At 41.6% G+C, this 13,069-nt stretch overlaps 1 protein-coding gene across 2 annotated transcripts in view; it reads right to left on the reverse strand.

Moving 5' to 3' along the window:
- Positions 1 to 12,467, reverse strand: part of LOC126198675 (probable cytochrome P450 6a13) — an 82,152-nt gene extending 69,685 nt beyond the window's left edge. Inside the window, exons 1-2 of one of the 2 annotated variants that reach the window (XM_049935167.1) lie at positions 12,341 to 12,467; positions 4,403 to 4,749 (exon numbers count right to left, since the gene is read on the reverse strand). In XM_049935167.1, coding sequence (XP_049791124.1) covers positions 4,403 to 4,738 — 336 coding nt within the window. In that variant the 5' untranslated portion in view covers positions 4,739 to 4,749; positions 12,341 to 12,467. Of the gene's footprint in view, positions 1 to 4,402; positions 4,779 to 12,340 lie in introns of both variants that reach the window. The other variant, XM_049935168.1, reaches the window with a different exon arrangement.
- Between the last annotated feature and the right edge of the window lie 602 nt (positions 12,468 to 13,069).

Raw genomic sequence — 13,069 nt, forward strand, 5'->3', positions numbered from 1 at the left:
AAACGTGGACAATAAATAGTTTGGACAAGAAGAGAATAGAAGCTTTCGAAATGTGGTGCTACAGAATAATGCTGAAGATAGGATGGGTAGATCACATAACTAATAAGGAGGTACTGAATAGAATTGGAGAGAAGAGAAATTTGTGGCACAACTTGACTAGAAGAAGGGATCGGTTGGTAGGACATGTTCCGAGGCATCAAGGGATCACCAACTTAGTATTGGAGAGCAGCGTGGATGGTAAAAATCGTAGAGGGAGACCAAGAGATGAGTACACTAAGCAGATTCAGAAGGATGTAGGTTGCAGTAGTTACTGGGAGATGAAGAACCTTGCATAGAGAGCTGCATCAAACCAGTCTTAGGCCCTAAGACCACAACAACAACAACATGCTGATGTAAATTTGACAACTGTAAGAAATGATCACGCTTCGCGACAATGTAAGTAACAGGTTTTATGTAAAGGCCAGTGTGCTTTTGTTTGAAACGAAAGTGGCTCTGGGGAGTGGAAAAGGAGGTAAGGGCGACTTGGCGCGTTACGTAGAGCAAGTGCGGGAAGTAAGTAATACAGTCTGTAGTCAACAGTGACGAGGCAACACCCTTGTGGTACATTATAAACTTTACATTCAAATTTACACAAAATTGCCTTGGATGAAGACTGCAAACGGCTTACGGCATACCTGCGAGTTGTTGGGCTACTGTATATAAAAGTGAATGACGCCAAGAAGAGAAATTGAGCCCATAAAGCAAGATACTTGCAGGCCGTACTGTGGGTAGTGTAGCCTTCATAATTGCTCGCCACACCAAAATTACAGCCTCCAGGTAAGATTTATTTGTATTTTAATTTTGTACAACGTGAACCATTAATGTAAACTGTGTTTTAATAATCATACTTGAACTTTCAAGAAAATGGTTCAGCCTGTTATCTCATCCTAATCATACACTTATATATAGGGTTCCTTCCTTGTGTTCGATTAATCCGAGTATCCTGTTGTAGAGACTTATGAAGCGCGAAGTTAATATAAATAGGCGCCATTTCAATCATATTTGTGTAAATAATAAAAAAGGTTTCTTGAAGCGAAAGTGTTACAGTAAACATTTGTTTACACAAAATTTAATCAGAGTGAAGCCAAGTTACTAGAATCTGTTAAATGACTATACATAATTAGTTCAAGGAGTGATAGCTTTTGAAAGTAAATTCCAGTACGAAAAAGGTTTTCTTGAATTGAAATGCTCAGTATAAATAGTGAGTTCCTTTAGTATCTAAGTATTTTAGCATTTAAGTTTGTTGATTATCGAAAGTGCTTTTCCAAATGTCCCCACTGGCAAAATTTTTTAGGTTCCTTGAAGTTATCTACTGGACTTTTTCTTTTTTTTAAGACGTAATGTATAAGTGTGCAGTCCAATATTGTTTAACTGGAGTAATATTTATTTGAGGAACCAAATTAAACAGTACCAAGAAACCAGGCAAAATTCATACTTAAGCTTTTCCAATACTTCACTGTTTCATTGCCTGGGTAGGATGCCGACCATTAGTACATGTTATAAACCACTAAATGAGCTTGGAACTGAGTTGTCCTAGCTTCAATATAATATTATTCTTACTGCGTTTCTTTCCACCCTCTAGGTAAGATCTTAGAAAAAAATTTGAACAATCAGATTTACTTATTCATTAGACACAACACACGGTCAAATCTTGTAAAAGGGGTAAATCTATTGATTAGCTTTTCCTATTAACAGAACTATCCTTGAATAGTGTACTTTATTTGGATACTAAACTAAATTTAGTAGAAGGGTTAAACGTAGCAACACAGAGACAGTGTTTTCTGTTATTTAGGTAAGAGAATACTAAATTATAATAGTAGTGGTAGGGCTATAGTACCATTGTAGCATGACGGCGAGATATATACCTGGTGATCAAAAGGTCAGTATAAATTTGAAAACTGAATAAATTACGGAATAATGTAGACAGAGAGGTACAAATGTCACACATGCTTGGAATGACATGGGGCTTTATTAGAACCAAAAAAATATAAAAGTTAAAAAAATGTCCCACAGATGGCGCTTCACCTGATCAGAATAGCAATAAGTAGCATAACAAAGTAAGAAAAAGCAAAGATGATGTTCTTTAGAAGAAATGCTCAATATGTCCACCATCATTTCTCAACAATAGCTGTAGTCCAGGAATAATGTTGTGAACAGCACTGTAAAGCATGTCCGGAGTTATAGTGAGGCATTGGCGTCGGATGTTGTCTTTCAGCATCCCTAGAGATGTCGGTCGATCATGATACACTTGCGATTTCAGGTAACCCCAAAGCCAATAATCGCACGGACTGAGGTCTGGGGACCTGGGAGGCCAAGCATGACGAAAGTGGCGGCTCAGCACACTATCACCACCAAATGACGCGCGCAAGAGATCTTTCACGCATCTAGCAATATGGGGTGGAGCGCCATCATGCATAAAGATCGTATGTTCCAGCAGGTCTTTATCAGCCACACTGGGGATGATGCGATTCTGTAACATATCGGAGTACCTCTCACCCGTCACGGTTGCAGTTACAAAACAAGAATCACGCATTTCCTCGAAGAAAAAAGGCCCGATAACGGTAGATGTGGTAAATCCAACCCATACCGTGACTTTCTCGTCGCGCAATGGAGTTTCCACGACAATTCTAGGATTTTCGGTAGCCAAAATTCTGCAGTTGTGGGCGTTGAGAGACCCTCGGAGCGTGAAATGAGCTTTGTCAGTCCACAACACGTTACTCAACCAATCGTCATCTTCCGCCATCCTTTGAAACGCCCACACCGCAAATGCCCTTCGCTTGACTAAATCGCCAGGTAACAGTTCACGATGCCGATGGATTTCGTACGGATAGCATCGGAGGGTATGCCTAAGTGCCAACCAAACACTAGTGTATGGAATGGCAGTGCGACATGCGATTGCACGAGTGCTGACTTCCCTGTGCATAGACGAACCCGCTACAGTCTCCATTTCTTCCTGAACTGTCTCAGCAGCATTACGCCTTGTGCTCGGTCGGCCACTACGGGGGTCTATCGTCTGGACAACCCGTGGCTTCGAACTTCTAAATCATTCTCGCCACAGCTTTATTTGCCAACGGACCTTGACCCATTCGAATCCCCTTCCTATGGCGATAGGATCGTAACGCTTAACTAGCACATTCCCCATTCTGGTAATACAGTTTCACTAAAAGAGCCTTTTCAGGTAACGTCAACATGCTGTGACTGCTGGCGCATCTGATTCTCTCTCTTTTATTTCTCTTTATTGTGATTTCCTTTCCCTGCCCCATATGGGCAGGGGCGGGCTGTCAGCGGCACAATCCGCCGCTCTTCAGCCGAGTGACACGACAACTAAAACAAGAATAAATTGGTACATATATAAGGCGATGAAAAAGGGGAACATAAAACAGAGTAAAGGGAGAAAATGGAGGTAAAAATAGACTGACATGGAGAAGTTCATGGGGGACAGTTAAAAAAGTCACCAGAAGTAAAAAAAAACGCAGTTGGCGATTCTTAAAACACAGACAAGACACTGAATGGACAGGCACAGGTTAAAAGACGGCCACAGTATTAACAAAACTCCAGAACAATACACTTAACACCCACTTGTAGCACACACGACGAAGAAGAAAACTGCCAGGTGGGACCTGCTAAGGGAAAGGTCAGAGAGGATTGAAAAGGAGGTGAGAGCAAGGGGCAGCAGGGGAAGCGGCGATTCTCGCTCTCATTACAGCTCCTTTTATACACGATTGTCATGCGCAGTCACTGACGTTTTGCTCTCCAGCGCCATCTGTCGGACATTTTGTGAACTCTGTTTTTTTTTTTTTTGTTCTAATAAAACCCCATGTCATTCCAAGCATGCAGAGGCATCGCTTACAAATCACAGGCAAGAGGCAGATCATCCTTCACAATATACACTAATCGTGTGTGGAAAATCCACGCAGACTCAAAGAAGTGGATAAAAATAATGCTCTTGGTCTGTCAACGTCTGCTGCGTGTCTTTCAAGACCCAGACCCGCATCATAGATACACTTTTATCACAAACAAAAACGTGCATTTGGCCTATTTTAGCTTTCCAAATATAGCCCGCATCTCGTGGTCGTGCGGTAGCGTTCTCGCTTCCCACGCCCGGGTTCCCGGGTTCGATTCCCGGCGGGGTCAGGGAATTTCTCTGCCTCGTGATGGCTGGGTGTTGTGTGCTGTCCTTAGGTTAGTTAGGTTTAAGTAGTTCTAAGTTCTAGGGGACTTATGACCACAGCAGTTGAGTCCCATAGTGCTCAGAGCCATTTGAACCCATTTGAGCTTTCCAAATAACAACCTCTAAGAGCGAAGAATGAATAAACAAAGGATAGAATATCAGTTGCCGTGTAGTGCCTCACGCCCTTCTTACCTTGAGGCCCCTGTGCTGGAAGTGTCCGAAGTCTTTGACGAGACAGCTCTTTATGAGTTCCGGGTCTCTGATGAGAAGCGCCGGTCTCAGAGACATGAAGACACCGCCGAAAGGGTGAGGGTCGAGGCGCCAGTACAGCTCCTGCAAGCCTTCGCCGAAGTTCTTGCGGTTCAGAATGATGTCCTTAAAGTTGCCAAACGCAGATTCCGGTTCCAGAGACGGGACGCCGCGCCGCTTCCAGTATCCGTACATCCACTTGCAGGCGAGGACGAGCAGGGCGGCCACGAATGCCGCAGCAGCCGCCGCGTCGCCCAGGAGGGACCCGGTCAGCGACATGGTGCGAAACTCTGCGGAAACGATGAGGGCGGCGTTGGCACTGCATATGTAGAACAAGGAGACTGCCACGTGAAGAATTACTTTTATTACACTACTGGCCATTAAAACGGCTACATCACGAAGATGACGTGCTACAGACGCGAAATTTAACCGATAGGAAGACGAAGCTGTGATATGCAAATGATTAGCCTTTCAGAGCATTCACACACAGTTGGAGCCGGCTGTGAGACCCACAACGTGCTGACATGAGGGAAGTGTCCAACCGATTTCTCATACACAAACAGCAGTTGACCGGCGTTGCATGGTGAAACGTTGTTGTGATGCCTCGTGTAAGGAGGAGAAATGCGTACCATCGCGTTTCCGACTTTGATAAAGGTCGGATTGCAGCCTATCGCGATTGCGGTTTATCGTATCGCGACATTGCTGCTCGCCTTGGTCGAGATCCAATGACATTTAGCAGAATATGGAATCGGTGGCTTCGGAAGGGTAATACGGAACGCCGTGCTGGATCCCAACGGCCTCGTATCACTAGCACTCGAGATGACAGGCATCTTATCCGCTTGGCTGTAGCGGATCGTGCAGCCACGTCTCGATCCCTGAGTCAGCAGATGGGGACGTTTGCAAGACAATAACCATCTGCACGAACAGTTCAACGACGTTAGCAGCAGCATGGACTGTCAGCTCGGAGACCATGGCTGCGGTTACCCCTGGCGCTGCATCACAGACATGAGCGCCTGCGATGGTGTACTCAACATCGAACCTGGGTGCACGAATGGCAAAACGTCATTTTTTGCATGAATCCAGGTTCTGTTTACAGCATCATGATGGTCTCATCCGTGTTTGGTGACATCGCGGTGAACGCACATTCGAAGGGTGTATTCGTCATCGCCATACTGGCGTATCACCCGGCGTGATGGTATGGGGTGCCATTGGTTACACGTCTCGGTCACCTCTTGTTCGCATTGACGGCACTTTGAACAGTGATCGTTACATTTCAGATATGTCACGACCCGTGGCTCTACCCTTCATTCGATCCCTGCGAAACCCTACATTTCAGCAGGATAATGCACGACCGCATGTAGCAGGTCCTGTACGGGCATTTCTGGATACAGAAAATGTTTGACTGCTGCCCTGGCCAGCACATTCCCCATATCTCTCACCAATTGAAAACGTCTGGTCAATGGTGGCCGAGCAACTGGCTCGTCACAATACGCCAGTCACTACCCTTGATGAACTGTGGTATCGTGTTGAAGCTGCATGGGCAGCTGTACCTGTATACGCCATTCAAGCTCTGTTTGACTCAATGCCCAGGCGTATCAAGGCCGTTATTACGGCCAGAGGTGGTTGTTCTGGGTACTGATTTCACAGGATCTATGCACCCAAATGGAGTGAAAATGTAATCACATGTTAATTATAGTATAATATATTTGTCCAATGAATACCCGTTTATCATCTGCATTTTTTCTTGGTGTAGCAGTTTTAATGGCTGGTAGTGTACTATCGTTCGTAATAGAACCATCACATGCGTTGCCATAGGTACTTCATAATTAATAAACATATTAAATATAAATTTACATTTGAGTATGTAATGTATCTGGGCAATGTGTTCCTGCTTAAAATACGCGATAAACTTCGGACGTTTCATACAAAATTGTCGTTTTCATTCATTTCGTATATCTTCATTTTCTAACTGCACAGGCTTTATTTATATTTTTCATTCTGTTAATTCTCATCCAAATTATTGAACACGCCCCAAATTTGTATCAAGATAAAGTTCCACTTTCAATATTTTAATAGTTATTAGTGTGAAACTTCCTAGCACATTAAAACTGTGTGCTGGACCGAGACTCGCACTTGGTACATTTGCCTTTCACGGGCATGTGCTCTATCATCTGAGCTACCCAACCACGACTCATGATCCGTCCTCAAAGCTTCAATTCTGCCAGTACCTCGTCTCCTACCAGCCAGGTACTGGCAGAATTGAAGCTGTGAGGACGGACCTTGAGTCGTGCTTGCGTAGCTCAGATGGTAGAGCACATGCCCGTGAAAGGTAAAGATCCGGAGTTCGAGTCTCGGTCCCGCACACAGTTTTCATCTGCCAGAATGTTTCATATCGGCGCTCATAACGCCGCAGAGTGAAAATCTCATTCTGGAATGATTATTGTATTCACAATGCTTTCATATTGCACTTCATTTATTTGCCACCGTAAAGCACCCGCTAAGTTTCTTGTGGCCGATAAATGCAGTGTCGAGATTCTTTAGTATGCCCACCTGTCAAATTAATATTATTTCAAGAAATTTAAGTACGAAATTGTTTCAGGATTTAAGCATTATGAGTTGCGGATTTTCTAATAAACCTTGGAACATTTAATACATCAGTCCCTCACTCTTGTTTTTCACAGGCTGTGTTTTATTAGTGTGCCTCCACATGTAACTATCATACAGATCCTCTGTTTTATTATTGATTTATGAAGTAAGAGATCAGAGGATATTAGGTGGCTAACAAACTGTTTAAAGAATATAAACCAAGCGTCAGAGTGAGGAAGTAACTTTCTACCGGTTGAGCCATTATTTGCAGCTTCTGAGGGCAGGAGAGCACGCGCGAGAGAAAGGAGAGAGCGAGGGAGACTTCTAAAATCAGAGTTCAGTTACTTCTGGTTGCACTGGAAAATCTGTCTGGTCACTGTGGTTTTAAAATAGCATTATTAGTGGGCTGACATTCAGTATTTCTTCTAAATATTTCCATTGATGAGCAGGATGACTTCTTGTATTTTTTAATTATTCTACTTACCTGTGAACTTTTTTGACGACTGGTTTGATTAGAAAATGAATTATTTTCAAATAATATGTGGTCTCTTCATTTATGTACGAATCTCTTTGAAGATACATATACTCTCTAAATTCTGCGGTGAATAACTTTACTACGTTTCCATGTAGCCATTGGAAGTCGAAATGAAAGAAATATTTGTATTTCAGTGACTTCACATATAGCTACAGACACTCGAAAGTGAGGGACCACAGAATCTTTTAAAAGCATTCAGAGTCTACTAGAAACTGTTGTCAGTAGAACTGTACCTTGAAAGTACGTTCCTCCGCAAATGACTTACAAACGTCTGAGTCTATCACCATTTCTCCAGGCTTTCGATTGCGAGTGTAAAATGCAATTTTGATCAATTACATTATCATTAGTTTCTAAAAATTGCCGTTTTAGCTGCATATGTGCTTGCTGTAATCAGAGATATTCTTACGATAATCATAAAATTTCGCCTCAGTAGCCTTACACGTTCTAAAGCAGTATGAGCAAGTATCATTAAAATAAGATTCCTTTTAAACAAAATTATGTATGTTTTTCGTCATAAATATTTTAAATGATTTCATAAATCCCAATTTTATAAGCAGCTGCGACGAAAATAGTTTTCGAAATAAAAAATTACTCTTATTTTGTAAATAAATGTGAGCAACTAGTAACCGTTAAGTTCGTTTTTAATATTCAAAATATATTTCGGTGAGTACTGTTCACACTCAAGCAGAACATTCCTCATTGCTTCATCTGAGTTGTTTCCTATAGTATCTAAATCTACTTGAGTCACACTTCCATGGCAGATGATGAAAAACACAATCACTACACCCAAATGACTCCTCTACAGCTTCTCTCGGCAGCAGAGCGTGGGGAAAGACGTAAATGCTTCCATCTGAGCTCTTGTTTTTCCTTATTTCGAGGCGATATTCACGCGTCCTTGTCAAAGTGGAAGGGAACAAAATCCTCGTATTTTAGCACTCGTGAATGACAGTTGTAAACAGCAATCGTGTCGCCCTCTCTTTTTGTATATCTTTTGTCAGTCTTATCTGTTAAGGATTCCATAATGTCCAACAACATTCTGGAAGATGACGCACATCAATAATATTTCTTTAGTTCTATACGAATTCTGACGGAATAGCAATTTGATCTATCATAAAAAGAAGGTATAACAGAGTTGGAAAAAATAACATACTACTAAAACCTGGCCTCTGATATCACATCCATTGCAGTAGCGACTGATATAAGCAGTTCTAGCTATAATTGTGATCAAACATTTGTTGCTTCGTAATGGAAATGACGTAGCACAAAAGATCACAATTGAAGTATCATAAATATAACAATGGAAGATGAATATTTGCGAAACATATTTTGACAACTAAAAACTGTCATATCAGTGAATGGTTATGAGTGTATATTCGTGAACAAAATGGTACAAGCTTAAAGTCAGGGATCTAGCCCACCCATGAAATAATCTCCAATGGCGAAGGTCAACAAAAGAACAAATGTTAACAACTGTGGGACTGAAATAAATTAGCAACTGCGTATACACTCTGCAAGCCATTGTTCAGTGTGTAGCAGATGCAATTTTGTACCAACACTAGGCATCCTCTGGCCTACTCCATTCTCCTATTAAACAAGAGAAAGCTAACTGTGTGTGGGTGCGTGTGTGTGTGTGTGTGTGTGTGTGTGTGTGTGTGTGTGTGTGAGGTAGTGTTTGGTGGTGGTGGTGGTGGTGTAGGGGGGGAGGGGGGAGGGGAGTTTCCTCTATTACCCTGTTCTATTCATGCCTGCGCGAACTATACGATACTGTCAGCCGAATTGTATTTGCTGCCCTCAACTCTGCAGTCATTATTGCTTCTTCCCGCTGTCTGCATATACCGAAGAGGTTTTCGCGCAAACTACGTCGTGTTTCAGAGAAAAATTCCCATTTCTGGTCCCTGAGATTTTACGCTTTTGTCCTCCTCGCACGTACGAGTTACGAACGTAGCAGATCATCCCTGAATTCACTACACATCTAGTGTCACGGTTTCTTGAGGAGGACCCTAAATCCCCGAAACAATTAAAATTAGACGAGAATGGTCTTGTAGGCAATTTCCTTTACAGTTACATCGTCTTACAAAAAATCTCAGTCTCTCAGTCTTCCATTCACATTCTCTAATAGTGTTTTACGTGCTCCTCCTATTTACAGTAACTTCTTAATATTAGGCATTAAATAACGAAACGGGATTAGGGACCCGATGTGCTGCCCATTAATCTAGTAATCAGATTCTGTCTGATTGTTACTGTTGTAGGCAGTATATCACAGTATTAATACTTGAACATGGAAAATTGAGCTACTGATTTAACATTAGTTACCATAGGAGGCCGATGAAAGTGACATAATTCAAAAGATACTTTGTGATAGATGTGCGCAAAAGCAAATCATGTACGGAATCTTTATGAGTGGTGAAAGGATACAGGCAAACTCACTTGAGAAATGTTGTTCTCAGTCTCCCACACGCTACCAAATTCTACCCCGCGTACTGATCGGGTGCTATGATAGAAATGACACATGGAAGTAAAAACGTTTCGTCCTCTAGTCGGTGAGAAAGCAGTGACATGCCTCTGTCCTATTCTTGAGTTCCAGCCGTTAGTAAGTTACCAAAAGAGACACGAATTATCGTGAAACATGTGTAAAAAAGCCGAATTGCACGTATTCAATGATGTGAGCTGCAACTCATTCATGAAGGAATACCTTCGAGTATGTCTGTATTTGCTGCATAATCCGTTGAAAGTAAGAGAATTTAAACACACTTCGTGCGCGTATATCTGTAGTTGTCTGTTGTTATTACCATACGCCCTTTCCTTACATTTTTTTAATAGAGTTCAATGAAACACCCTTTCTTACACTTCACTCGACTTTCCAACACATGAGCATTATCGTAAATGCAGTTACTTTTGCTTCAATAGCGAATGTGTTCAAGATTCTTGCTGTTTGGGGCTTAAATTTATCAACAATTGTGGAAATGGCTTCTCCTGTGCTGGAAAACTGTTTTACTCCATTTGACGACTTATTATCACGTTTGCGTGGTTTTCCCTTAAGCTACAGTTGTGATGGCTTATCTGGTACATTGAATAATGCAGTTATTTCATTAGATATAGGTTTCCTACGCTCCACATTCATTGATTTAGCTGACAGTGTGGTGAACGAAACTCCGCTTTGTTGAATAGATACACAACGTTCTTCCGTAAAATGTCAGGTCTTCTGGTGTGTACTAGCAAATTTTTGTTACTAAAGGAAAGCGACACTATTAAGGTAATGTGTGTACGTTACAAGAGAAACGTAAATAAATTGTCTCGTAATGCACCGTTTCGTATATCCCAGGATTATTAGGAAACTAAATATTCACAATCGTGGTGTACTTTTTTAGCTATTGTCGATATTTAAAGGAACTGCATACACTCCCAAATTGTAAAAACTGTCTCATAAATGAATGTAAACGTTATTATTTACACTTATCTGATATCGTATTCAGAAGTGTCGCTTGCTGGCCGAATGGGGTCCTGCTATCGTTCTGGATAACAAAAACGATACGCAGTGTCAACACTGTTTTGTTCGACTGTGTTTGCCTCCGTTACCACAAAATTTGAAGTAAGGTCCTCATTTTCAATTTCTTCGTTTTAAATAGCCACAGCTTTCCTTCATAACTGGAAACTATATTTGTCTTAGGTTATTCCTCGATGAAGAAGACTAACGAGTCTAACAGAAAGACAAGGAGCTAGAGAGAGACACTTTTTGCGTAGACGAAAAAATTGGAATAATGTGTACATGCATAATGATAATGCTAGTGTTGTTTTGATAGACAAATTCAAACTTGCACCGAACGACATTCCAAATAATTTTGAGGACTACAATTGCGATTTGATGAATTTTCAGTTCAGAAATAGCAATGTAAAATAATGTCGCATCTGAGGTTACTCCACGTTGTACAAAGTTATTCACTTTATGTTGACACAAGGGAACAGTTGATTTGCCGCCCTTAATACAATATTAATTTTTTTCGATGCACTGTATCGAGGACTCACTTCGAAAGATCGAACAGTTAAAGAGAAATCAAAGAATTATTCCAGTAATATTCGCAGCTATAACGCAGCATTTGCAGTTCTGATGTTAACATTTCAGACACAGTTTTACTTGAAGTACGTCGCATTAAGATATGCGACATTTTTTATGATAGAATACGCATACGAATACATTCTAATTAATATATTAAAGAATTCGACTTTTGTTACTTTATAAACACAGAAGGTCGAGTTTTCACTGTACGTGAGTTGCATTTAACATGCTTACAAAGAGATACTATTCATTACATGAAGTTGAATGTTCGTCCTGGTCGTTCTGTATTTTCGCACAATCTTGAAACTACGATACCTTCCGGCACACTACACTATCTTCACCGAGCAATTTGGCAGCGTTGCTGACCCTATCTGGAAACTCGTTGATGTACATTGAGGACATTAAAGGCCCTATGAGGCTTCCAGGTGGTACTTTCTTTCTGTTGAACATTGACTCTCCAATGAGCCACCTGCATATCAACAGTAAAAAAAATTAAGCCAGTCGCTTACCTGTAAATACACTCCGTATGAACGTACCTTTATTATTAATTAGTCTACGATGTGGTATGGCATGGACCGCTATTCCTAAACCTATAAGACGTCATATACCCGCTCACCTGTATCAATATATGACAGGTACTGTTTCCAAATAACATAAGCAGTAATTATATGAAAGTACCGTATTCGTCACGTCACATGTCACTGACCTTTAGGTGAAAAGCCTGGATGGTGCTCACCGTCTCGCCCAATGGTGGATCAGTGGAGAACTGTGCCCGCTACCCGCTGCAAGCGGCTATTTCACGGAATTCTTCTGCTGTAATGATGACTTGCGACTTTCTCGCGGAGGAGTGGACCACAACTGCAGGCGGTCAGGGTGGGGGTAACCACAGGAAGGAGGAACCGGTTATCCTGCCTCTGTGAAGCGGAAGGCCACAGGGCCGCGTAGTCTCGCTGCTCCAAGGTCCACAGTCACCGTCAGTCACGAAACCCAACTGCTGCGTAACGATGACTCTGAGACAACATACGGCGAAAGGTGAGAAAGTCCAGCCACCTGAGACTACTCACCGTGACTCAAGTCTAAAGATCATTTATTCCACATCCCTACCCATTGATGATTCAAGTAACATAGATCAGTATTCCAGAAGCCGATAGAAATGGTCATAACTAACTATATTTTCCTTTTTTAACAAAAAAACTAACGAAATTTACCATAAGATTACGATGTGCATAGACAAAGAAGGCATAAATGAGTTAACTGTAAACACAAAACTTTCACTGACAGATATGTCACACCTATCAGAATACCAACTGTCACCCGTGGCTGCACTCACATATCAGTAGCTTCTTATGATGAGTCATCATGAGTTAGAAACCTATTGTACGTGCAATAATGTCAGCTGGCCTCACATATATGCCCGTTCAGGTAAACATAGATC

Source organism: Schistocerca nitens, chromosome 8 (assembly GCF_023898315.1).
Source record: "Schistocerca nitens isolate TAMUIC-IGC-003100 chromosome 8, iqSchNite1.1, whole genome shotgun sequence".
Lineage (NCBI taxonomy): Eukaryota > Metazoa > Arthropoda > Insecta > Orthoptera > Acrididae > Schistocerca > Schistocerca nitens.